We start from the raw sequence: 23960 nt of genomic DNA, 5'->3' as shown, positions 1-23960 counted from the left end.
TCCGTATAAATATATACGTATAAAGCCAAGCAAAGGTTTAAAGTGAAGTTTGACGCGATTGTTCGTCTACGTGTATCCAGTAGTATCATATTTAGGTTTCTATGAGATCTTTGCAACAGAGAAGGGCAAAATTTTATTTGAATAATAGAAGATAAACAAAGCCAACGTATAACGATTTATTGGCGACGTTTGTTCGATCCAACAGCTACATTTTCACTAATACGCTGTGAAATTTTTCATTCTCCAATTTTCGTTATTTCTATTTTAGTTTCAGCTTGTTATTTTTATTCGTTGATTGAAATTTGTATCCAGATAAAAATTTTCCGATCTTCGGTACATGGTAGAAAGAAAACAAAGATGCATCAGGTAATGTAACAGTTTATTGAAAACACTTTTGTCCGCCCGTTGTCCGGGCCGAGCCTCGCTGATATTAAAAAACGCAGAGTCTTAGTAACATGATTATCTCGTGGGTGTTACGTGGAATATACCTTGAACAACATCCGCGAAATCGGCGTCTTCGAAGCATTTTAGCAGTCACTCGAGGAAAAGAAAGGATCAAAGAGAAAGAAGTCGAACTTGCCTCCTGTCTACTCTGCTTTCTCAAAATGTAGCTCTTACCAACAATCAAGAAGTAAAATTTTCTTTGAATGTAGACAAGGGTTAAAACGTGGTGAAATTAGAAACGCGATGAATATTACATTTTTCTTTTCCAACGAAACGTATTTGTTTAGACAGTGAACGGGGTTATCGAAGCTTTCGTTTAGTTACTCGTTATTTTTAAATATTCTCTCGTTGAAGGAGTAACTGGATATTAAGATGAAGAAGGCATATAAAGCAACGAAGAAAGAATATACATTGTTACGTAAAATTCAGCACAAATGGATTTGTATGCTATTCAATAATTGAACTTAGCTTGAGAAATTAAAGAGTGTGTACAATGTGACACTAAAGTAATGATAAGTGTATTCTTTCTATAAGCCTTTCTCTATAATTATATCTTCCAATAACCTGTTTAATATCAACGAGCGTATTGTATAATGGACTTTCTGAAACAGATTCAACTTAATGAACATAGATTGAACGTGTTAGTCACAATATTTAACAACCTTATTAATATTTTCTCGCAGATGTAAATATCATTGAGTCCTGGAATGCATTCCAGCGTGTTTATTAAATTCAAAACGTAGAGAAATTTATTAAATAAACCCTCCTTGTAATATTCACACACCGTGCCAAGGAGTCTACATACAGTCAGGAGTAAAGAAAAAGAACGTCGTGAATGAATTGATTATCGACGGTTTCATGAATTTTTGAGCGATCGTCGATGATCGTGGCCGATTTCGTGGATGATTCTCCAGGTCCGTGCGAATATCGTAAAAAACCGAGTGGAAACGATCCGCGTGCTGCTGCCTCCCACGAGAAACTATCGAGAAACGCCTCTCCCGTACGATAATTCGCTGCGATCGTTGGATGATCCATGCGAATATTATATAAAAAACAATTGTCCGAGCGCGTCGGCCACACTCGCGGAGCACAGTCGAATCGACGCGACGAGTCGCTGGGCAATAATTTCACCCGACTGCTCTGATTGCCGAGTCTCTGATCGTTCAGACGTCGTTTCGAGCAGAGATGGGCATAATTCTTGTCTTCCTACGAATCCCGAGCAACTAATAAAACGTAAACATTTTTGATCCGTTATTTCATCGATTAAAATTATAAAATGAAGTTGCGTATCGCGTATGAGTAAATATAGGCTTATCCGAATAACGGTTCAATGGAATAAGCGCGACGAATAAATTTCTGCATAGTGGTGTTACTCGTTATGTATCGTTTCGTTGGAATTTTGCTCATCTCTGGTTTCGAGCTGGCTCGGGACGATCCGATCACCTCGAGGATTCTGATGACATCGAGACGAGTAGGCCGCTTCTGAAACCGAGTCCAAGCCTTGAAGTTGTTCTCTCAATTGCAGTGGTTAATCCTTCTGTTAAAGATGTACAGAAAGTCCGCGTGTTTCGTGTTAATTTTCATTGTTGATGTGAAATAGAATTCAAGTAATCGGTGTACCTGTTTGTATCATTAATCTTGTTACTAGTGAAACTTTATTGTCTGTGGGCTATATAGCAGTGGCTTTCAAACTGCTAGAATGACAATTAAAGTTTCTGACCCCGAAATTCTGTTAATATATTATTTTCTGTGAAAGTAGAAAGCACTCGAGTATAAGCAATCTTTTTTTTATCGTGCATATTGAATTTACCTCTAAAGTTGCATGTACGTTTCTTTGTATGCCATGTATACTGTGTAGAGAACTACAAATTTTATCGTGCGAAAGGGTTAATTGATCAACTTTAAAGTCAGATATTAAAAAATACAAAAATGGAATAACTAGAGAATTAAAAAAATATATAATTAAAATAATTGATTGAACGAAGTAAATAAGTTTTACGGGAGCTGAATTGACTTGTCAAAAGCAATTGGGTTAAGTTATACAACATCTTGATTCACTGATATATTTTTTGTTCGTTTTCCGATAGCGAATAAAATCATTAAATAAATAAGTAAATAAATCGATCAAATAAATAGGGGAAACCTGAAGTTTCGTTTTGAGTCTAATAGATATGAGCAGTAGTTTAGGATAATTGCAGAATTCGCGGTATATTCTCGAGCTTGGACTCGATTTCGAGCGTGCGTTACTCGAACAATTTCTTTATCGATACCTTATTTATTAATACCTCGATATTCGCTATGCATCTGGTTAAAAACGCGCGAAACACCGTAAGTGCCGCGGACACCAAACCTCCCGGGATAAATCCGACAAATAACCGATAATAATCGTCAATCTGAGTATCACAGATTATCCAAATAATTTCAAATAGACGCATTATTATTATTATTACTATTTTTTCCCCCGTTAACGAATCGTACTCTTAACATTTTCTATCTCCCTTCGTCTCGAAATCGTCGAACGTCGACGGGCGATTCGCTTTCTTCGGATATCGAGCGAATCTCGTCGAACAATGGCGCAACCAGAGAGAAGGATTCATCATTTTTCTGTATCTGTACTTATAAACAAAGACTGTCATCTCTGTCACCATATACTATTAACATAGGTAAAACGACGTTTAAAATTGAATTGAATTGTCTAAAGGAAAATATTATTTTAATTTGGATAAATATCAAATATTTCCGAAAAGCTAAAGTGGAAGTCGAAGCGCCAGAGTAAAATAAAATGATGTTATTCGGATCTTACGAACTACAAAATATACATACTATTCTGAAAGTCTAGATAATACTCTCCAAACAATTCTTAAATTCGTATATGTTCACTGATGATCCAAAAAAATTATTGAAATTTCTTCATAGATGAGGGACGTTGCATTCTTGCGTCCTCTCGGATGGTGCCATTGTCGTCGACATTGTTCGTACAAAAAAAAAAAGGAAAAACAATGTACTCACGAATTTGTTCGAGTTTCGTTCGCACGGGCCCGATGCTTTTGAACTCTCGAGTTCCGCGTGAATTAATTTTTCTTTGCTTTTTCTCTGTGTTAATCTCGGATGTCCTGCGTGTCGTGTCGCCCTCTCTTCCTCCTCCGTGTACCGCTTTCTTTCGTTTTATGTATAATATATATATATTTTTTCTGTGTTTTTTTTTTGTCTTATTAATTCTCTTTAGCCTACCGGCGATAATACGTTACCAAAAGCTTATAGATACCCTTATGCGCTGCTACCAAGGTTTCATCTGTTTTGCGATTAATTTCACGTTATTTCGCATGCTGCGTTTTTCCGGTTGTTGTCGTGGTTGTTGCTTCTGTCTTGCTTGCCTGCCGTTTCTCAGACCCATACCTATATGTCTACGTTTATTTCGCCGCACTTTCTGCCGTTATTATAGTTAATAATTGATTGCGATTGCACACTCACGCTCGCATTCATTCGTTCGTGATGTTCTCTCTCTCTCTCTCTCTCTCTCTCTCTCTCACGCGCGCTCGCTGTATTTCATTCTCACATTGTTTTCGTTTCCCGCTCGGTGAAGTCTCGAGTTCTCTCGAATTCGCGCGGGAAAATCGATCGACGATATCGCGAAGCGAACTTTCACGAGGAAACAACGACGTTTCTGTCCATTCCACGTGGCGAAGGAATTGCATTCGTCTTTTCTCGTTTCTTACAAATGCAAAAATGAAATTCAATTTATGATCGGTTAGATTTTCGTCGATGTTTGAATTTTTGTATAGAATCGAAATCTATCAAAGTTCGTGCGATTCTATCGTTTTGGTTGCTTTCTTTGGGATGGTATTTTGGGAATTTTTAAATTTGAATTTTGTTGGTACCTTTCTTGTAGAACGTCCTCCATCAACGCAAGCAAGTAGACAAGTAGTAAAAATGATTGGCGAGCCTTCGAATTTTAGAGCAAACGAAATAGTTTGTAATCCTCTTACTATGTATAACACACATCTTGAATTAATTTCATAATTTGCATTCAATAATTCCACCTCCGAGTCTATTAAAGATTAAGTAAAGAAATTAAATCTTACAGAATTCTCCACGAAAGGGACAAAGTTTCCGCAATTTTTTTAACTCGAGCATCTAAAGTAATATCAAAGAGCTAATTCCTTCGTCACACGTTGCATCTTTGTACTTTCTCCAATCGACACCAAGCACGTAATCCCGATCTACCGATCCCTCGTGTCTACTTTCGTCTATATACGATGACCTCGACGGGAATTCCCACCTGTGAGGTTCATTCTCCCTCTCCACTTCCGTCTTATATACTAATATTCTCCTCTTTCCCCGTCGAGGCGCCAACGACACAGTTTGACGTGGACGAATCGCATCCATCACTCATCTAAGATACATTAATATTATTAGGTAATTTCTTCATCCTCTCCGTTCTATTTATTATCGTTTGATTAGTTGCACTAGCCTTGATTGTCGGCATTTAAGGGCTGCTGGGCAGGCAGCGTTTATGGCGACGTGCGACTCTCCTCGTTCGAGCGCGACCCTTCTACGATCAACCGTGAACATTTCGTTTCGTTTTGCATCCACATCCATCGAACTAGCGAGATAATCAAATAGAATTTGACAGGTCTATCGATAAGGGAATTAAGAGAAACCACCTGGCACTTACCCGAGAACCTTCAAACTTAAACAAATTCTATCAAATACCTAATAAAAAATTGTAACACATCCACTGTGTACGAATAGTTTACATGAAACTTATTGTTACTAGTTCAGTTATGCTCTTCATTGTATTTGAGCTGAGCTACTGCCTTGGCAGCTTTTTATAGGAACCCTAAAACTCTGAACGAATCTTTGGAGACTAATCACTGTCATTAACAAGAAAGTTGATCATTATTCTCGAAACGGATCTCGCGAGTTCAATCGATCTCGAACGATAACATCCAACATCAACCGTACCGGAACGAACATCGATCCGCCTAATCTTCGGCTTACAAGAGGGCTTTCCCAACGGGTACGCTAATATTTAAGCGAGCTTCTGCATAGTGATAAAGCTTGGAATCCTGAAGATAATGATATATAGTTTTGAGTGCCTTTGATTAGTATTTTAGATGATATTTAAACTCAAAGTTTTCGAAGGTATTTCGGTACTTATACATCTATTCCCGTTAAAACTATATCTCTTCGGTAATGTAGAACACTCGGTCTATAAAACAGGTCGTGGTGTTGGCAATGTAGAATACTCTGTCGGTAATTCCATCGATCAATTAAAGTTGTACGCTATCGAACCTTACCGACAGTATACACTACTTTGTCGACGGAATACTCTTCTCTACCGACTGGCTACCTTCTCTATTTCATCGCTCGAATACGCGTATCAGGAACGTGCCACTCTATCAACAACACTACTTTATCATTTTTACAAGTAATTGTTACAGGATGGTTAACCTTATCAAACGTTACCCTTAAATATCTTCCAAACTATTAACCGCAAGCACACAAAACTAACGTAACTATCTTCAGAATTTCAAGCTCCGTTTTCGTACAAAAGTTTATTTAGATTCCAGTGGACCAATTGGAGATGTCCCCTTGTCAGTGTTGCGTACTCCGTCAGGACCGTGACAGCGGTCTGGTGTTGATCGAGAAAAGGTATACGATAAGGTTCGTTGCCCGCGACGAGGTGCGTTCTGGAACGAGCTAAAGTATACGGTGAATCGGAACGTTACCCTAAAGCCTCGCGTCGCTTACTTACATAAGTAGTTTATTCTGGAAACTGATTTTATAGTACACCTTAGCGATATAGTACAACAAACGATCAACGACAAACGGGAACACCCGCGAACCTCGTCGAGGGAACGCGGCCTACACCGAGGGACATCTTCCACGAGACGTGTATAGATATATACAAATATTCAAGGTTCAAACGGTGGTTCTGGGATTGGGACGGGTGGGGGAAAATTGTTTCTCCTTTCCGTTCACGCGTGTAACGTTATGGTACATAGACTAGGCGCCAAGCTGTACAACACAAAACTTAGGACTAAGCGTTCGTTTTCTAATGGTGAGTGGTGTGTCGATACCCCTGGACGATTCATCGCATAGGCATAGCCAGCTTTTTCCCCGAAATCAGGGAGGCACCGGTAGTGTAGCCATAAATGGGGTCAACGAAAGAATCGACTCGACAAAGAGCCTCTCGAAATCGTTCAACGATCACCGATTCCTTCATCTCTTGGTTGACAGTTCGAGAGGTAACATTCGATGGATGTAGTTTTGTTCAAATTTGGAGAACACGAACTTTAGGTAGCGAATACTCGGGTAGATTGTAATAATAAACTGAATAAAACCCTCCGCGGTTGTTCCACTTTAAACTCTCTATTTCCTGGACCTATGTTTTGGGGAATCCAATTAAACGAAAGAGTAAGAATAAAGCTTTTACGCTGTTGGTGTATCGCTTTGCACTTTAATGAGGATAAACTTATGAATGTAAGTAACAATAGATCGTAACAAACACCAGAGCACAACAACAATAACGACAACAAAGTAAGAACAATAATAACGCAGTAACGTTTACACTACAAATTAAAAAAGTGGATGAGATATAAAAAATAAGAAATGCTAATGACAACAATGAATATTGTTAAAATTTAATAGGAAAATTTGAAAATATTGCTAAAAATTAAATCTAGACAAGATAGAAGGTGAGGGCGGTAGCCTCATCTCGCCCGTTGACTCTTTCGTTGACGCCGCCGTAGGGGGAAATCGTAAGACGCGCGCTTCCAAGCTCTGCAACGGCAATCCACGGTTCCTCGTAGCTTTCTGGGGCCCTTGGAACCGTTGCTGATCATGAAAACAGCGAGGAGAGCTTGCAAGCTTTCGGTAAGCTCGATACTTTCAAGCGAAACGCCCCCCCCCCCCCCCCCGGCGCGGACTTCAGTTTCTCGAGCGCTGGGAACCCGGAGGCTTGATATAAAAAATCTTGAGTCGCGAGCTTGCAAGCTCGCGCTAAGCTCGATGCGCTCGATCATCATCGGTCTTCGCGTCTTAATGTTCATTCGAGTGTCGTGTCACCGTCAGATAATGGAGATTTTTGGTATACAAAATGTGGCGAGCTTGCAACCACGCGAGAAGCAGGCTAACGCGAATCGAAATTTCACCTAAGTCGCCCTTCGTGTCGATCGAGCTTGTCGACTAACTGGCCCGCTAACTGCGTCGCAGTTCTAACTAGATACGCCTCTGGATGTTAGGGGGGTTGGATCGCTACAATATCTCCCGGGGTGCGCGTCCAGAGAGCAAAGTGAACGAGTTTTTCTTCGTAGCAAAGAGGAATCCGCAGGCTGATATACAACGTTATCAACGATATTACTTATACAAACGCTAAGTTTACCTCATCCCTCTCATCACCGCTTCCCTTTCACGTACTTCTCTTCCACACCCTACTTTTACGGATCGAAGCATCCTCGCCACCAAGAAGGACCAGGCATCGTTTCGTTTACCCTATTCCACGCGACCTTCCAATCCCTCTCAAGCCTTCCTCTCCTCTGCCTCGAAACGACGGCGGCGTTCCGTCACGCTGGCGATCACCTGGGGATGCTTTTGAGAATCTTCTCGAACTAGTCTAATCCTGAACAGTGAGCCTTCTCGGCGAGCATCCACGCCCATCCGGGATGTATCAGAAGTAGGCGAGCTAGAGACAACGAGAGAGTATTCGGCTTGAGGCACTAGGACGCGTCCAGGGAGAGGCACTCGGCGAGGTAGTCCTCCATGGAACGATAAGCGTGCTCCAACACGCCTGCTAAGGCGTGGTCTTCGTCCGCGTAACTCTGTTGAAACGTTCGATTGTCTTTGTACGAGGGTAGAGAAAACGGGTGAAGGTAACAGAGATGAAGGAAGTAATCGAGACGTAGTAGTAGCCAGTAGAGAAGTAATAGGCATTAGTGAGGTGTCAAAGGGATGATAGATGTGCCCAAAGGTGATAGTTCAAACTTGAGGTTCGGTGGACTAGATTGTACTCAAGAGCTAAGAGATTAGGGACACATGTAAAGGTAACAGATAGAGAGAGAAGCAATGGATTTCTAAGTGTCCAAAGGCGATGGTTCAATCTAGAGGTTGAACGGGCATCATTGTACCGTAACTGATGGGAATACAAGAACAGAGATTAGGAAAATGACGTAGATGTAGCAGTTGTAGAGAAGCAATAGATATTAGAGGGGGTTGCAGGTAATAGACGATTTTCTAGGTGCTCTAAAAATGATATTTCAAACTTGAAGTTTATTAAACTTCAAGTTTGAGTTTATAAGTAAGTAGTTCATAAAGTTCATAGTTCCAAAGCATACTTTGCCAAACTCCTTACCTGGTACCTAAAGATGATTCCCGCTTCGGACAGTGCCTTGGCGAAGGCGACGCCGTGCGTGTAAGGCGCTGTAAGGTCAGCTAGACCATGAAGAAGGTAGAGGCTGTGACTCGGTACCAGCCTGGCTCGTTGAGTCAGGTCAGCCTCCACGTAACCCTTGTAATTTTCGGCTGGAGCGCCAAGGACTCGCTCCGTGAACGCGGAATCTGCATCAGAAAACGTGGACTTACGATTCCAGATCTAGAGACTCTAGACTTCTGTTTTTATTCTTTTGTATATATATTTGACAATGTTCAAAATATGTGCAATTAAATTAAAAATTTTCAGATGAAAGGAAATTTGTATTTGCAACAGTTGATGTCGTTGTGGGTAATTTGCATACGTGTACACTTTAGAAAATTCGCAAACACGAGTAAGATTTCCTTTCACTTGGCGTATACCAACATCAAAAAGGAACAATCTTTCGAATCTGACATTCGTGGACTCACTGTAATACAGCCAATCCGCGATGGGGTTCACGGCGACGCCGCACTTGAACAGGTTCTCCTGGTTTCCTAACACCATGGCGGTTACGTAGCCACCGTATCCCCAACCCCACACTCCGACTCTCGTGACATCAAGGTACTTCAGGGTCTTCAGAAGATGTTTCAGCACGGTCAGCTGATCCTGCACCTCGACGCCACCGATTCTCCTGAACAGGTCCCTCTTCCCTTGACCCCTGGCACCTCGTACGTCCAGCCTGACGTACACCACGTCGTTGTGGCTCGACATGTAGGTACCCCAGTCGATCTTGAATCGATCTGTGACCGCCTCGCTCCCTGGACGACCGTTCACCTCGACCAGAACCGGAAAGGCTGCGTCTCTGAGCTCTTCACGCCACGAGGGCGGCAGCAACAGTTGCACTTGAGCTTTCCAGCCTTGAGGCAGTGGCACCTAAGATAGTACGAAGTTAGGATTGAACAGTAATAGTCCTTGAAACGTTTTGGGGAAGTAAATACCTCGAAACTTCTTCGTGTCGGCAGCGCTAGTTGAGAAAGCTTGTCCCCCCGTTGGATTCTCGTGTCGTAGAGCATGCGGATCATCTTGTGGGAAGTCGTCGAGTGTATGCCTGCCAGGGGGAGACCTGGACCTTCGCAATAGAGGACGTAGTAACCCTGCGTCGCGTCGTTCACCGCTGGACTGACGGATGCGCCGAAATGCGTACAGTTGGTGTAATAAAATCTGTCACAGGGTGTACAGAGCCATCAGCATCTAAATGATTATTAAAAAGGTACGCGATGCACTTACCTACTGCTCCAAAGGACTTCCCCAAGATCGCACGTGACGCAGAGCGGCTCTAAACGTCGAGGATCGTCGGCAGTAGGATCACGCACAACGTAAAGGTGTTTCTGACCGGGCCTCCTCTCTCTGGTGCCCAAATAGTACACCTGGTGACCCTTCGTGTCCCACGCTAGGATCTCGCTCACCTGATGACAAGGACGGGAACATCGCACAAGTTAATCGTAAAGGATCGTGGTTAGTAGAACTGTGGATTCGGGTAATGGAAAATTATCGAGGTAGTGATTATTCAGAAATAATTAGCCAACATTAAACAACACTAAACATTACCCAACTGTCACACGTTAATTTGAATGAAACTTGGTACACAAGACAAACATTGAAAAATATTCGACCCGCAAGTATTTGTATCGGCTGATATTCATGTTCAGGGGGTGAAAACTACCCTAGAGATATGAACGAAATACCTATTTAATTGAATATCGAAAAAACTAACAGAGATAGAAAAAAATATTAAATACAAAAGAATTTGGTAGAAGGAATTAATTATAGAATTGAAATGAATGAATTATGAAACAGATTCTGAAGTATAATTTGCTTTGCGTGTCATATATTCGCAAACCCTATTAATGTCCATTATAGCGAACGTACAGTATATGCGTATGAACGATATAAATCATTGATATGTTTACAAATATAACGATATGGTGTTTCATATCTTATGTACGTTATGAGATAACTGGGTAATTTCATCTACCTAGCTTCGATGATTTGCTCACCTCGTAACGGCCATGAGACAGCACCGCTATCCTTTGCTGAGTCAGGGTCACGTGTTTGATGTGGGTGAAGTGTTCCTTGTCGCCTTCCTGAACGGATGCCAACAGTAAGAAGCTGTCGCCGTCAGGAGCAAAAACAGGATGAGGCTGAGCGTCGAGCCACTGCCCTTCGGGCGCCCTTTCCGAGTGAGTCTCCTCGCATTCCCACGTGGGCGCACGACAAGCGGATACCAGCGACAGGTTCTGCGACCTCGACATCCACACGACGGCGATTTGAGTGGAGTCTTCGCCCACCCAACCGGCGGATATTAAATAGTACTCTCTGGAATTGACAAGCAAACTAATGCAGTTAACTCCATACAGTTACGAGTGACGTAGCAAGGACAGCTATCAGCACACAGTCCTACGAGCTCAGAGACATTAAATATGGAAAAATCATTGATATTGGATTCTACTAAATTGAACTTGGGCTAAGCGAGTTAGCTGAGTACTGCTCGGATTAACCGTACAGTGCGCATCGATGCACATATGCATCAATAAAGACATACATATTGGAAGATGCAACATAAAGAATTACTTATGCTCTGTTCCTAGCAGAATTAAGACATCTACGTTATAAAAAGGTCACATCACCATTGAAGATAATTATTTTTACACTAAATCGAACAGTTATCATCAGAATTTTTGCGGTAGAGTGTTATTTGTATTTGCCCCGATTTGAAAAATTGTGAACTATAGAGTTAAGTTTCACAACTAAGGGATTTTTAAAATTAGGTACCCTGAGTCTAGAACTTAGGAACTTAGGAACCATGAACTGTCTGGTGGTGTGGCACTAGTATTTCGTAAAATTATAAAACTTGGCTCCAAAAGCACTTACTGTCCATCCAATACAGGCGGCGGCCTAAGCTTTGTTCGAAAAGCCAACGTGGAGTTCATGGTTCCGTTGCCGTTCGTACTCGTCACATTGCTAAGCTCCATCACCAGCAGATCGACCTCTGGGTTGGACGACCCGGGCGTAGGATATCTGACAGACTTCGACGGCGGAAAGGAGCCTCTTCTGGGTGTGGTTAGAGGACTTGAGCTGGCTCCATCGTGACCTGGCTGCGTACCAAACCAGGGGAACTCCAAGGCAGTGACCTTAGTGTCGTTAAAGGTAGCGTAGAGAAGATGCGTGCCGTCCGGGCTGGGCCAGGTTGCTTCTGGCCGAGGCATCACTTCCTCCTGGTATAACCAATCCGGAACACCGTTGTAAATCACACCAGGAACACCTGTGTCGGTCAGTCGTGCGTCCTCTGCCGCGGATGGCGCCAGTCTCACGTAAATATCGTTCTCGGATATCATCAACAGGCCCGATGTGTTGCCTAACCAGGCGGCGTGTTGCAGTCGCGTTTGCTGCATCCTTCGCGACGCGTGCAGGCGAAGAGGTGTGTGATGACTGAAAGCAACGGTCAAAGACTAATGACAGATGCTATGAAACCGAAACTACTTTAGCAGAGTATTGTCCCATTGCAGCTTCCAACTATTAGTACTGGGTTCTACTCTTATCAATTTAACTCTTTGAAATTAGATGGATTAAAAACTATCCCACTTTTTGCTTAGCTTTACTATTCCATTTAAAGTTTTTCATTCATATAGCAATACTATGAAGTATCGCTAAAAGTATCGTAAATAAGCGTTAGCAAGTTGCTGACATTGTTCTCCTGTGCAACTTGTATTTTCTTTTTCTTTTATAATCATGCGCCTCAAAGAGTTAAAGTAGCTTTTTACAATGTATAGGGGCGTACTCACTCGTTCGTGACGTCGTAGACTGTATAGTAAGCGGTGAAGGTGTGTCTGAACACCTGGAAGAATCGAATAGTTTGATTTAAAGTTCATCGTGCGTTGTTTAAGATTTATTGGTCATTTTATCCCTCTATTCCGGTTTATTGCACGAATAATCAGTTTCAAAGTTATTTTAAGATTATACCAACGCAAATGATCAAATGTTCAGGCCCAAGATTATTTCAAGGTTTTCCTATTAGAGTAGCTGTAGAATTATGTAGAGCAAGCTATTAAGTTCAGAAATCAGAGATAGTGCAAGATTTGTAAATTCGACGTAATTTCTTCGCAACGTGTTCGTTTCTCCTTCGAACCAATCAGCGATAAGTACTCTAATGACGCACCGAAGACCGCCAAAAATATTTCCGCCCTCGCATAACTCACCGGCTTGACATTGTGCTTGAACAACACGTAACGTAGGTCGGAGCTGCACTGGTAGCCTTGAACGTTCAGCTGTCTCTGAAAACAAAGTCAGGAAAGATTTACGGTTGTGTGTGTTCTGTATTTTCTCACTTTCTCCGTGGTGGAGGATAAATCCGAGCAAATTAGAAGCTCCAACACCTTCAAAACGGACGTTTTCATCTTTCAGATATGTTCTGATTTTTTCTCGGGTTCTTAGGTTTCAAAAGTGTCGAAAGTAAAACATAGATCTTTGAATAGCTCATCCCAATTCCCGGATTTAAATCCCATTGAAAGCAAACATGATTTTAATTGCGACTATAAACAATCCACTGAGAAAATACTGAGAATGAAAAAGCATAGCAGAGGTCCTAGAATTCATTGTACAAGAAAGTATTTTTGTGGCGATTCCTCATGGATACAAACGATTCTTCAATTGACAGCCTTTAATTATTCCTCGACGTTCGAAGCCATTATGTATAACGTTATTAAACTACACGCACGAACGGTTGATGATTATCAGCGCACGTATGCGCATGCATTAAATTGGACCGAATTTCGATGGTGGGCCATTGCTGAACTACCGGGCTTGGATTGAAATTATCTTCCATCATTGTACACACGCTGCGTCATCTCCGTATTCGCTTAGTAGGCACTACAAGTATACGCGTTCTCTGATAATGTCATTTAAATTAGCAGCATCCTATCAGTTATTCACGGTGAATTTATTGTAATCCGACAGCGACACTCGAATTTAAATAATTAATTCTATACATTTGCTGAATTGTTTTTTTCCATTTAATCTATTTGTTGATCTATTTACTGATAGCCCTCTCCTCGGAGCTTTTCTAGATCCGTCACTGCTCGCTAACTGAAACAGCTCTAACAGTGATTATTGCATGCATCGAGTTCATCACGGACGTCAACATTGATACCACCGAGGGTGATTAGAAGCCTGATGGTCGTCACAGTGACGTCTTTCAGCTTGAGTTTCATGAAACAGAAACCCTACGCTTGCGTCGATCGTGATGGATCGCTAGGTGCATTACAGGAGACACAGTTATACTGAACTTGCGTTCAAACTCTGACAAGGTATACAAATTATCGCGGATGTGTGAATTATGGCATGGTGGCTCGGGGAGCTTTCCCTAGACCTGTTCCGAGTTCTACTCATTTTGCAGTGATCATAAATTCTCTTTAGCGCTTCTTTTACCAAGTCGAAGACATTTCGATTAACTTTTTGACCCCCCCCCCCCCTTCCTCCCCCGCCCCAATAGAATTCTTTGATTCACATTTGACGATGATCAACACGTTGATTGCCACATCACCCAGAAATGGGTGACAGGACTTTTTGTTAAGGAACTAAAAAAATTAATTCCAAAGGTGAGGCAATAATGAAAATGAATCTGTACAGGATTCGAAAATTTGGGGACGTTAAAAAATTCTACACTACAACGAATGTTTACTTATCTAATCTTCAATAGTTTCGAAACATAATTTTAACTTCGTAACAATTTTCACAAGTTTTAACTTGGCAGCCAACGTGTTAATTAAAAATTCATTCTGTTTGAATCTCCTCGTTTCGTTCGAGTTACAAGTGGAGGAAACAATTAACATCGCGGCGATTTTAATTACGCTGGTCGAAAACGGAGTGAAATTTTCGATTGGCCACTTTTGAGCTCGATATTAGCGCGACCAGGGGAATGGCGCAGGGAACAGAGCCGGCACCAGTCGATATTTGTTTCTGAAAGGACAGAGAGGCGGGCCGCGGCGCGGCGTGTCCTGGTGGACGCCTGATCGGATCAATGCGGTGTGTTCGTTCGTCTGTGGCCTGTCTGGCGGTCCAGGAGGAAAAAGGAATCGGGTATTTTGGACCCGGTCCACTTTGGTCGGATACACTTCGATTTTTCTATTCGCATCACTCCATTTGTCTTCGTTTCCCCGCGTTGCAACGGTTCCCCCAACAGTTCTTTAACGAGCGAACACTGTCAACGTTGTGCTCCGAATAGTATTACGTCGGTCCATAAATCGGCGAGTTTTCTTCTGTGAAATTGTCAATCTAGCCGAATAAAACTTAATATATTCTTTTACTTGGTGATACATTTTCTTTTGTTATCGAATGCTTGTCGTCGTCCTCTTGGTAATATTTTAATTGCGTTTCTGTGGAAATTAAAAATTCGATTTCTTTTAGATTGCATGGTTAAAATATTCAGATTATATAAAAGTGTCCCGCGAAAGGACTTTTCAGAATTCATGAAATTTACGGAGTTACAGAAGGCTTTTGTCGAATACTAGAGCTGTATGAGTCACCTTGCACACTACGTAGCTACTTTGTATCGTTAATTAACTACTATACATTATATACATTGTAGATATAGTTGAAGTACAAGGTCGGATGATTTACAACTTCGTAATTATTCTGCGTTTATTAAGCCATCGTGAAATTCTCTGGATGAAACCACGAGCAGGGATTGCGCTGTTCTCTGTTTCTTAGGGTCTATCGTTTTTGGGTTGCTTCGGGGCACAGATCGTTCCATCGAGCGGAAAATGCAATACCACCGAAGCGGAGGTAGAGGAATGACCCCCTTTCTCTTGAATAAACCGAGGAATACCTCGAACTTTGCCTTATATATGGCCTGGTCTCTTTGTTTTATGGCGCGCCGCGGGCTAAACTCGCCTCCTTGATAGATAAGGCTCGGGGAGACGGCCGTTTGATACCGACGTTAAGACTGTTTATTGTTTCCCCCGGTCCTTCGTCTATCCCCTCGCTTTTTCCACGAGTAGGATTTTTCATTTGCATCGCGCGAACCGCTGAAGGCAGATTCGTCCCTCGATAATTCGACACATTCGATCGAGTTACCCATTTTCCTCATTTACCCTGCGGCTAACTGAGGTCAGCGTGAAATTATTTGCCCGTTCAAGGTCAAATTCTCAAGCTTCAATTGCGTTTGCGCTGGTATAGATTAGGGTCAACTGTGTCAACCGCTAACCTTTCAGAGATGATGTCGATCGATTTTTCCCATTAACCTTCTCATGCTGGAAATATTTTCTGGTTTTACTCAAATATTTGCATACGTTTCGAGTTAATTCGGGTGTTTGTGTATTTTAATACTCGCTATGTTATTCATCGATGTATTTCTAGTTTGAGAGTTTATGTAAATATTTATCCAAATCAAATTAACGGATTCTAGAATATTAACTAAAAGTTTAAAAAAAATGACTTTATTCATGAAATTACCGGTAATAATTTCGCGAAGCTACAATGGATGACAGTAAAGCTTTTATTAACAAAAATAAAACGAACGAATGTAAAATGTGGATAAATTTGAAAGGACTTTTTTATAATATTTATAATTTTATAATCCAAATAGACAAAACGTCTCTCAAATAAAATACTTGAAAGTACATCGTGTACAGTGAGATTTTTTTATGTCAGGAAAAAGCTTAAATGAAACATTTACATTAAACAAACTATGCTTTCTCGAAACATATATTCTATAATATTTGTCTCGAGATACATATACGTCGCGATCACTGCAACGAATTAATTGCAATCTAATTAAATTGTAATACTAGGCACGAGTTTTTACCAACAAAAATTTTCATGAACAGAGTTTCCCTAAACCGAGTCGAGGACCAAAACAATTTCTCGAAGCAATCAAGTGCGTTTCAATCGATTACGCACGAATCGATTAATCGATCTCGCGTCGCAGCGGTTGCTGGCTTATCCGTCACGTCATGCAACTTACGAGCAGATCGCAGATCGTTACGCAATTTCCAAACGTATTTCTCGGCCAATTAGCTCGCGGCTGGTTGCGTTACGTCGCGTATTATGATGCATATTGCAATTAGTCTATTGGACAGCTTGTTAATGATGTTAACAAATCGACACAATCTATACGACCCGCGTCACAACGCGACAATTATTCAGTTTCTGAGACCGATATCGTTTATTCTCGAACAGAAGAATAAGCTAAGTTCACAGTTATTTTATTATGTAATAATAGCGTCTAATACTATAATTAATTTGATAGTCAACACCAAGTTACGAACTACCGAAGTCCAACGTCATTTTCATTCTACTATAAACGAGAAATTCGCGGTCGATCGCTGTAATTTTATAGTCGAGGTTGCATTCCGACCCCTAAGGAAACCCATTAGCGTTTAAACGACTTTAGGGTGACGGTATTATCTTTAAACTGGTGGAAATATCCTTCGCCAATTGCATTGTTCCTTCCTTTAAAATTTGCCATTCGAAGAGTATTAACGATTGTAATTATTGGAAGTCCTCGGGGATTCGATGGAAATTCGTGCTACGATTTCTACATCCGAGTAAAATTTCGCGTTTTGACTTTGTCTTTTACCGTTTGAACTTTCGATTCCATACAACCGAATATTTCCTTCAAAGGAAACGATTTCGATGGACATTCGTACTATCGTATACATTGTTATTAAAGTCCGTTGTAAAGGTGTATTGAGTTTTGGAGCACTCTTTCAGAAGTAACAGCATTTTCGGCATTAATATTCTGTTTGACATTTTGCGTTCGTTTGAATTTCCATCGCTCTGGCGTTATCCCATACAAACCGCTGAGTTCATAAAGATGTATACAGGGATTAAAATGGAAGCGACTAAAGCTGCTATGCAGATTGACGCGGGACAATCGTCTCACCTCTAGTGATGCGCACGAGGCAAGATAAATCTCGATCTCGTCTCGATCTCGTCTCGATTTCGAGATCGAGATCGAGATTATTTGTAACACTCGAGATCGATATCGAGATTTATCATGTCGAGATTTCGCCGAGATCAAGATTATTTTAAGATCTCGTCGAGATCTCGACAAAATCTTTTATTATATTGCCCTATTCACCTCCCAAAAACGCTGAAAATTATCATTGCTCCCAGAGCGGTGGAGATATACGCGTTTAAATACGGTGCTGAGTTTTCTGGTAGCGTATTTGCAACGATCAAAAAAAATATTGTAACTCGAACGCCCCACGCAAAACGACGTTTCAGCCAGTATCGTGGTTGGTAAGCTTTTAAACCAATCTTCCACTATATTTTTTATCGGTTCTCCGAATTCATTTTCACGCCTCTCTACATGCAATTCCAACGGTCGCTTCTCGCAGCTTTCATCGAATCGTCGAACCAATTTTCACTGATTTCCAGAGGCCACTTTGAAAACAAGAAAAGTTATATACCTTCATTCGATTGTTGAATAGGCTTTTGTGACAATTTTGAAGTATCATTTTCCTTGGTACAACGCAATCCTTTCGTTTTTCCTGCTTGGTCAGGGGTATCTTTAACTTTGGTTGGGTAATTTTTGGATTACTGGATATTATTGTTCTTTGCTTGACAAACATATCACTAATTTCAACAGACGTGGTTGGAACAAGACATAATTCGCTTTTTAGTTACAGTGTTCCAAAAAATGTACGCTCCTTTGTCTCAAACACAGTGTACAGGTGCATTCGAACTTGCTCGGATTATAAACCTCCACAGTAGAGATCTGACGAAGGTTTGGGAGTGAACCTGATTCCGTAACACAATATTTGTTTACACAAGAAACGAAAGATAAATCTTTTAGAAACGGCTGGTACGTACGAGCGTGTGGTTAGAGACCAGAAGGGACACGGAATTGTTGCTGGTGTCCAGAAGAGTGAGAGAACCGTCGTCGGCTTGATAGACAAACTTGTCGTGGGAGATCCAGGTGGGTGGTAGCCTGTGCGGTGTTAGGTCATCACGAAGGCACTCGTCTAACGTGAGACGTCTGCCGCTCCAGTACAGCAGCTCGTCGACGTACCTAAAAGTTCATGTTCAATCGATTCAAAGTTTCTCGACAAACATGTAGATATCAAGATGCTTGACAAGGTGAAACCTAACACAGGGTGTTAAGGGAAGTAACAATCCCTTACAGTCAGGAAATTAATATAGAAATGATTAGTGACTGACACATGACATATGTATGTACACATACCAAACCTGGTCACTTACGAAATTATATTACGTCAAATATGAAATAATTGAAACATTAGGATATTGTTTCGAATATCATTTCAAATAATACTATTTCAAGTAACATATTTATTTATTTTATAATTATTTTGAAACAATTGCGAAATGAATTGAACAATTGAACATTACATATGGTGAAATCAAAAGTACATGATTTCGGATGTGAAATATCAATGAACTCTTATCACTCTAACAGACAGTCATCCAAGATTAATTATCCCAGTGTTCTTCTCCAACTGATATATACTTGGAGCGATAAGAGTTAAGTTTGTAATATCTTTTAAAATATTTGTACTGAAATTTAATTAAAAAAAGATTTAATCCGGTGGCCGTATATTTCACAATCTCACGTACAAGGAAGTTAACTACCCCGAAGAAAAGAATGTCTTTCGCGAAGCATCATTTTCTCAACCCATTCGCCTTAAGGTAGAACATAAGAAGTGTTTCGATTTAGATGGACCGACCATCGTGCAATTCCAGCGGATCACCTCCAGACATCCATTCCAGAATCGGAGAAGGGGCGAGACGATAACGTTTCGCGTTATGCTTCCGCGGTGGGGTCACGGGTCCACGATAAAAAGGATCAGGAGATTTCGTCGATAAGGGAACGGATTAATTTCGCGAAAGCGGTCTACACCGGATGGGACAACCCCAGACTCCGTGGCTGCATCCTTTCGGCTCCCTTCCCGCCTCCCATTTCCAGAACCAGAAAAAGTATCCTGGTGGAAGTCGTTGAAAGATCGCCCGTCGATAACACCGCTGAGAAAAAGGACGAGGGTAGCGGTTGGAGAACACTCACCCGAGAAGGTAAATGGCCGTGACGATCCCGGCGATAACGAAGCCGATGACCAGCAGCGAGAAGATTATGCTCCGCCAGTTGTGGCCGCCCTCCGCGTACGTAAGATCCTGTGAATAGAGCAGAGATCCCTTCGATTAACGATCGATCGACTCGCCCGACTGACTCCAGTCTACGATGCAGAAGCAGGCGGCATGCAGGTCACGATTTAATTCTTTGGGGAGACATCGACGGGAACGAACGGTTCACAGTTAACACGTTCATGCTGGTAATTGGTTATTAGCCGGTTGGGTCTGATTTCATCGGCGGGTGCTGATGAGTCTGACCGTCGGCTGGATCCTTGGAATTTTTGGGAGGATCGTGGCACTTGAGATTCGTAGGATACTTGCGATTTTTAGAGCTTTTGGAACTATTCAAATTCTTAGTACTCTTGGAATTTGTGGGTGCCTTGAGTATGTTAGGATTGTGTTGTAACATACAGATTATTAGGACTATTGGGATTTTTGAGATTTTTGGAATATCTGGAATTTCTTGAGATTATGTAGATTTCTGGGATCTTTGGAATCCTAAACTTGTGAAGACTGTCACAGCTCTTGCGATACTTGTGGGATTTCTGAAATTCGTTGAACTCTTAGCATTCGTGAGATTCTTATGATTCTTAAAACTCTTGGGATTCCTGAGAATTTTGGGATCCTTGGTATTCTTAATATTCAAGGAATTCCTGATATTCATGTGATTTTAAAGATTCATGGGATTCGCAAGTTGGAGTATTCCATGGTCCATGGGGTCAGGGTGGATGTGTTCTTTCAAAGGAGAGTTCAGGGTTCTAGTGGGTCAGTGTTTATCGAGAAACAGTGAGAGATGTTAGTCGCGGTGAGCTCCGAGACAAACGATGAGTGTTGTAGGTTGTAACGAGTCAGTTGTTTAAATAAGACTTTCGACACTGATCGAACGAATCATCATTCGGTTTGGATTCTTTTAGTCTAGATTTACCACTAGTCATCTTAAGGGGGTACTCGTCTTTCTTAAGTTAGAAAATAGATTTCTTTTTGAAGAAGATTATCGTTGCTAAGATTTGTCTAGACTCAAGATTTTCTTTTACTCCTTCTTTCCTAATTCACGCTATAAACACATTCATAACGAGTAGAGCAAAATCAGTTTCCATTTGCTCGAACCATAAGCACCATACCACTCGAACCATAAAGCAGGTCAGTTCAAGATTTCAAAAAATTTGGTACATGTACCAAATAAACAAGTACTTTGGCTGCGAAATAATCATGAAAATCACCTCAAGACTGGTCGAACAAAAAGAGTACCCCTAACTTCCACTCATTCTACTAAATATACCAGAAACGAATCAATTTATTATATAAGGTGACCAAGTCCTGAAAAGTTTATCAGCCTCGTTCTTTCGACCAAAAGCGAATCCTTCATTCGCCAGGAAACCAACTTTATTTTCGCGATCGTCAAAAACGTTTTTGGGGTCGAACGACTTCGACCGTGATGCAGTCAAGAATATCGGAAGCTTTCGGTCTGGCCAGCGGATGCGCGTCACCCGCGGCATGCATATTGCATTCGGGTTATGTTTGCAACGCGCGCCCTCGTCCTGTTTGCAGGACTAAGCCGGATAACACGTTTCGGCCGTGTAATACGTCCCGGCGCCAGTGGATTTTCGGGACCTGTTAGAATCGCCACGCGACCCGTGCACACGCACACGCGTGTTTGCACACGGGAACAACCGCCATTGAAACTCTGAGAGCGACAGACTTCCACGGGTGATATCGATTCGCCGCTTAAACGCGGTTAATCCGCTCGCTGTTTGTTCATTCAGGACTATCGTTAACGGCGATCGCTTAATTTCGAGCGGCCCGTCAACCTGCGTGCCATCGGTCACTTGTCTCCGGATGACGTGCTGGCGTGTTCGGTATGATGGCGATCACGCTCGCGTCGCGCGTACAGCGAGCGGGCAAATTAATTTTGATACCTGCGAAATGCACCGTATCGAGGATATATTTTAGTGTAAACGTCTAAAAAAGGATGCTTCTTTGGAAATTGGAAAATGAAATAGTGCGAGTCGGTTTTTCTTTTTCTGTTCTTTTAATTCTCTTCTGTTCATTCTCAAAACGAATATTTATGAGACCGACCGTATAGAAATTCTTCTTCTAAGACGCAGACTCTTCGTAATTAAACTAATAGATAAAGTATCAAGTTGACCACTATGAGTTCTACGTTGCCGTAGGTCCCCAAAAGTAGACCCTCCAAATGCTACATCCCTTCTCAGGTAATCAGTCCCATTTTAAATCTCTTAAAATTCATATTCCTGTTTGAACCACACTGAGCTACTTTACTTAAACACCCAGATCCCTTCTTTGACTTTGCAATCTAGGCTCGCCATTCAAGCCACTTACAAGAGCCCTCTGATCACCCGTCCACCCATGAAATTCGCATCAAGTTAAAACTCTTCTCGACGATGGATTCATCCCATCACCCTTTTACCGTCCAAGCTAAAAGTGTACGGCTCCAGCCACTGGCTGCAAATTGACAGACAATTGGCCGTCATCAGGTCAGGGTAATCGCTTTTGGATGACTTGTTTACCGCGATGAATAATCGTCGATCTCCCTCTGCTCTTCCTCGTCGAGCTTTTACCTTCCGTTCCGTCTGCTTCTCTTTCTACCTGTTCCATTCACTGGCAGACGCCCACCTTCCCTCTTTAATGTCTCTTTCTGCGCCCGAGGAGTCGATCGATTCATCGCTTTTGAATTCCAAGCGTGCAACCGTGCCCGTGCGCCCCCCCCCCTCCCCCCCCCCTCCCCGCCCCTCGAGCAGGATATAATGTTCCGCGATACGCGAAGACAGAATACGCAGGACCGAGGCCGCATCGGGATGCAAAGTGACTGCCTACGCTTGTTTACGGCTGCACTCGTGTGCCATCCGGGGATATTCGTTGCAATTGAACGTTAACGGTGATCGATCGTCCACGCGAATCAGTGAACGTTGATATTTCACCGATGGCGCGGCGTGTTGCGCGCCGGACAGCTGCAGCGAATGTCCTGGGATGAAATTTAGATTTGCTGACCAGGGCTTTCGAAAAGGTATGCTACATTTTTAATAAAACCTTTTTTTTTTTTATAATAATAAATATTTAATAGAACTTTTTTAATAATAATAAAAATATGTGAAAGTATGGAATGTAACATTCTTTGAAATGCTTGCAGTTAGATCGTAGTATGTTTCTATAGCAGATGCCACCTATCTTTTAATGTTAATTTTCTAAGAACGTTGTATCTATCATCCTAAATCTATTATCATAAACAGGTAGACATAGTATAATTTAACACAACTATTTTCTTAACCTGTGTATCATTGTAGAAAATTCCTCGAAAACTATTGTTCACAATTCGAGCACGTGCAATCGATACGGAAACGATAGGGAAACTTGTTTCATATTTCCAAATACATAAATACTGTACTACACGCGTTTCACTTATTGTTGGTCTCTCGAAAGTATGTATTATGCTTGGAACCTTTTCCGAATAGATCGAATCTCTTATTTGGGATGCCATGCCAGGAGGATTCACGAAATAGCGGTGGAAGCGTGGAAGTAGTCCACACGAACGCGTGTTTGAGAACTTCCCTAAAGTATCGTATAATACTTTCACATTCCATAAGGGCAGCATATTTTCACGATTTTTTGAAACTTTGAGCATGATCGCGATTCGAAATAGCGGACACTTATAGTGGTGCTCTTTTCAACCGAGAGTGGAGCATTGGAAGGAACTGGTGCTCGCATTCAATTCTCGTCGTAAAGGCAAACACGGCCGGGTTCTCCAATTATGTGCGCTGAATCCGCGAATAAAATTAGTTCTGAAAATGTATTATTAAGACCCGCGGTACAACTGGGTCGCAAGTTGCTGTTAAATCCTCGAATGGTACTGCTGTTTTCCTGAAACCGTTCATTGACTTTTAAATGGAGACTCTTGTGACACGAAAACGAGTATTTTGGAAGCGATCCTTTGAAAAAGTCCCGTGAAAGTGTCTTATAATGTTAGATTATGTAGTTGATGCATCTCATCGAAAACTTA

At 41.6% G+C, this 23960-nt stretch overlaps 1 protein-coding gene across 5 annotated transcripts in view; it reads right to left on the bottom strand.

Moving 5' to 3' along the window:
• Positions 1-360: 360 nt before the first annotated feature.
• LOC128887171 (dipeptidyl aminopeptidase-like protein 6) overlaps positions 361-23960 on the bottom strand; it is a 147621-nt gene continuing 124021 nt past the window's right edge. For 4 of the 5 annotated variants that reach the window (XM_054142765.1, XM_054142766.1, XM_054142768.1 and 1 more), the window contains 11 exons: positions 19881-19987; positions 18671-18869; positions 13054-13128; positions 12640-12692; positions 11729-12286; positions 10855-11173; positions 10085-10263; positions 9796-10018; positions 9286-9730; positions 8798-9003; positions 361-8267 (listed from right to left, as the gene is read on the bottom strand). In XM_054142765.1, the coding sequence (XP_053998740.1) occupies positions 8166-8267; positions 8798-9003; positions 9286-9730; positions 9796-10018; positions 10085-10263; positions 10855-11173; positions 11729-12286; positions 12640-12692; positions 13054-13128; positions 18671-18869; positions 19881-19987 (2466 nt within the window). In that variant the 3' untranslated portion in view covers positions 361-8165. Of the gene's footprint in view, positions 8268-8797; positions 9004-9285; positions 9731-9795; positions 10019-10084; positions 10264-10854; positions 11174-11728; positions 12287-12639; positions 12693-13053; positions 13129-18670; positions 18870-19880; positions 19990-23960 lie in introns of all 5 variants that reach the window. The other variant, XM_054142767.1, reaches the window with a different exon arrangement.

Source organism: Hylaeus anthracinus, unplaced genomic scaffold (genome assembly GCF_026225885.1).
Source record: "Hylaeus anthracinus isolate JK02 unplaced genomic scaffold, UHH_iyHylAnth1.0_haploid 11985, whole genome shotgun sequence".
Taxonomy (NCBI): domain Eukaryota; kingdom Metazoa; phylum Arthropoda; class Insecta; order Hymenoptera; family Colletidae; genus Hylaeus; species Hylaeus anthracinus.
The sequence above is the reverse complement of the archived record's forward strand: the minus strand, read 5'-3'. Positions and strand labels throughout refer to the sequence as shown.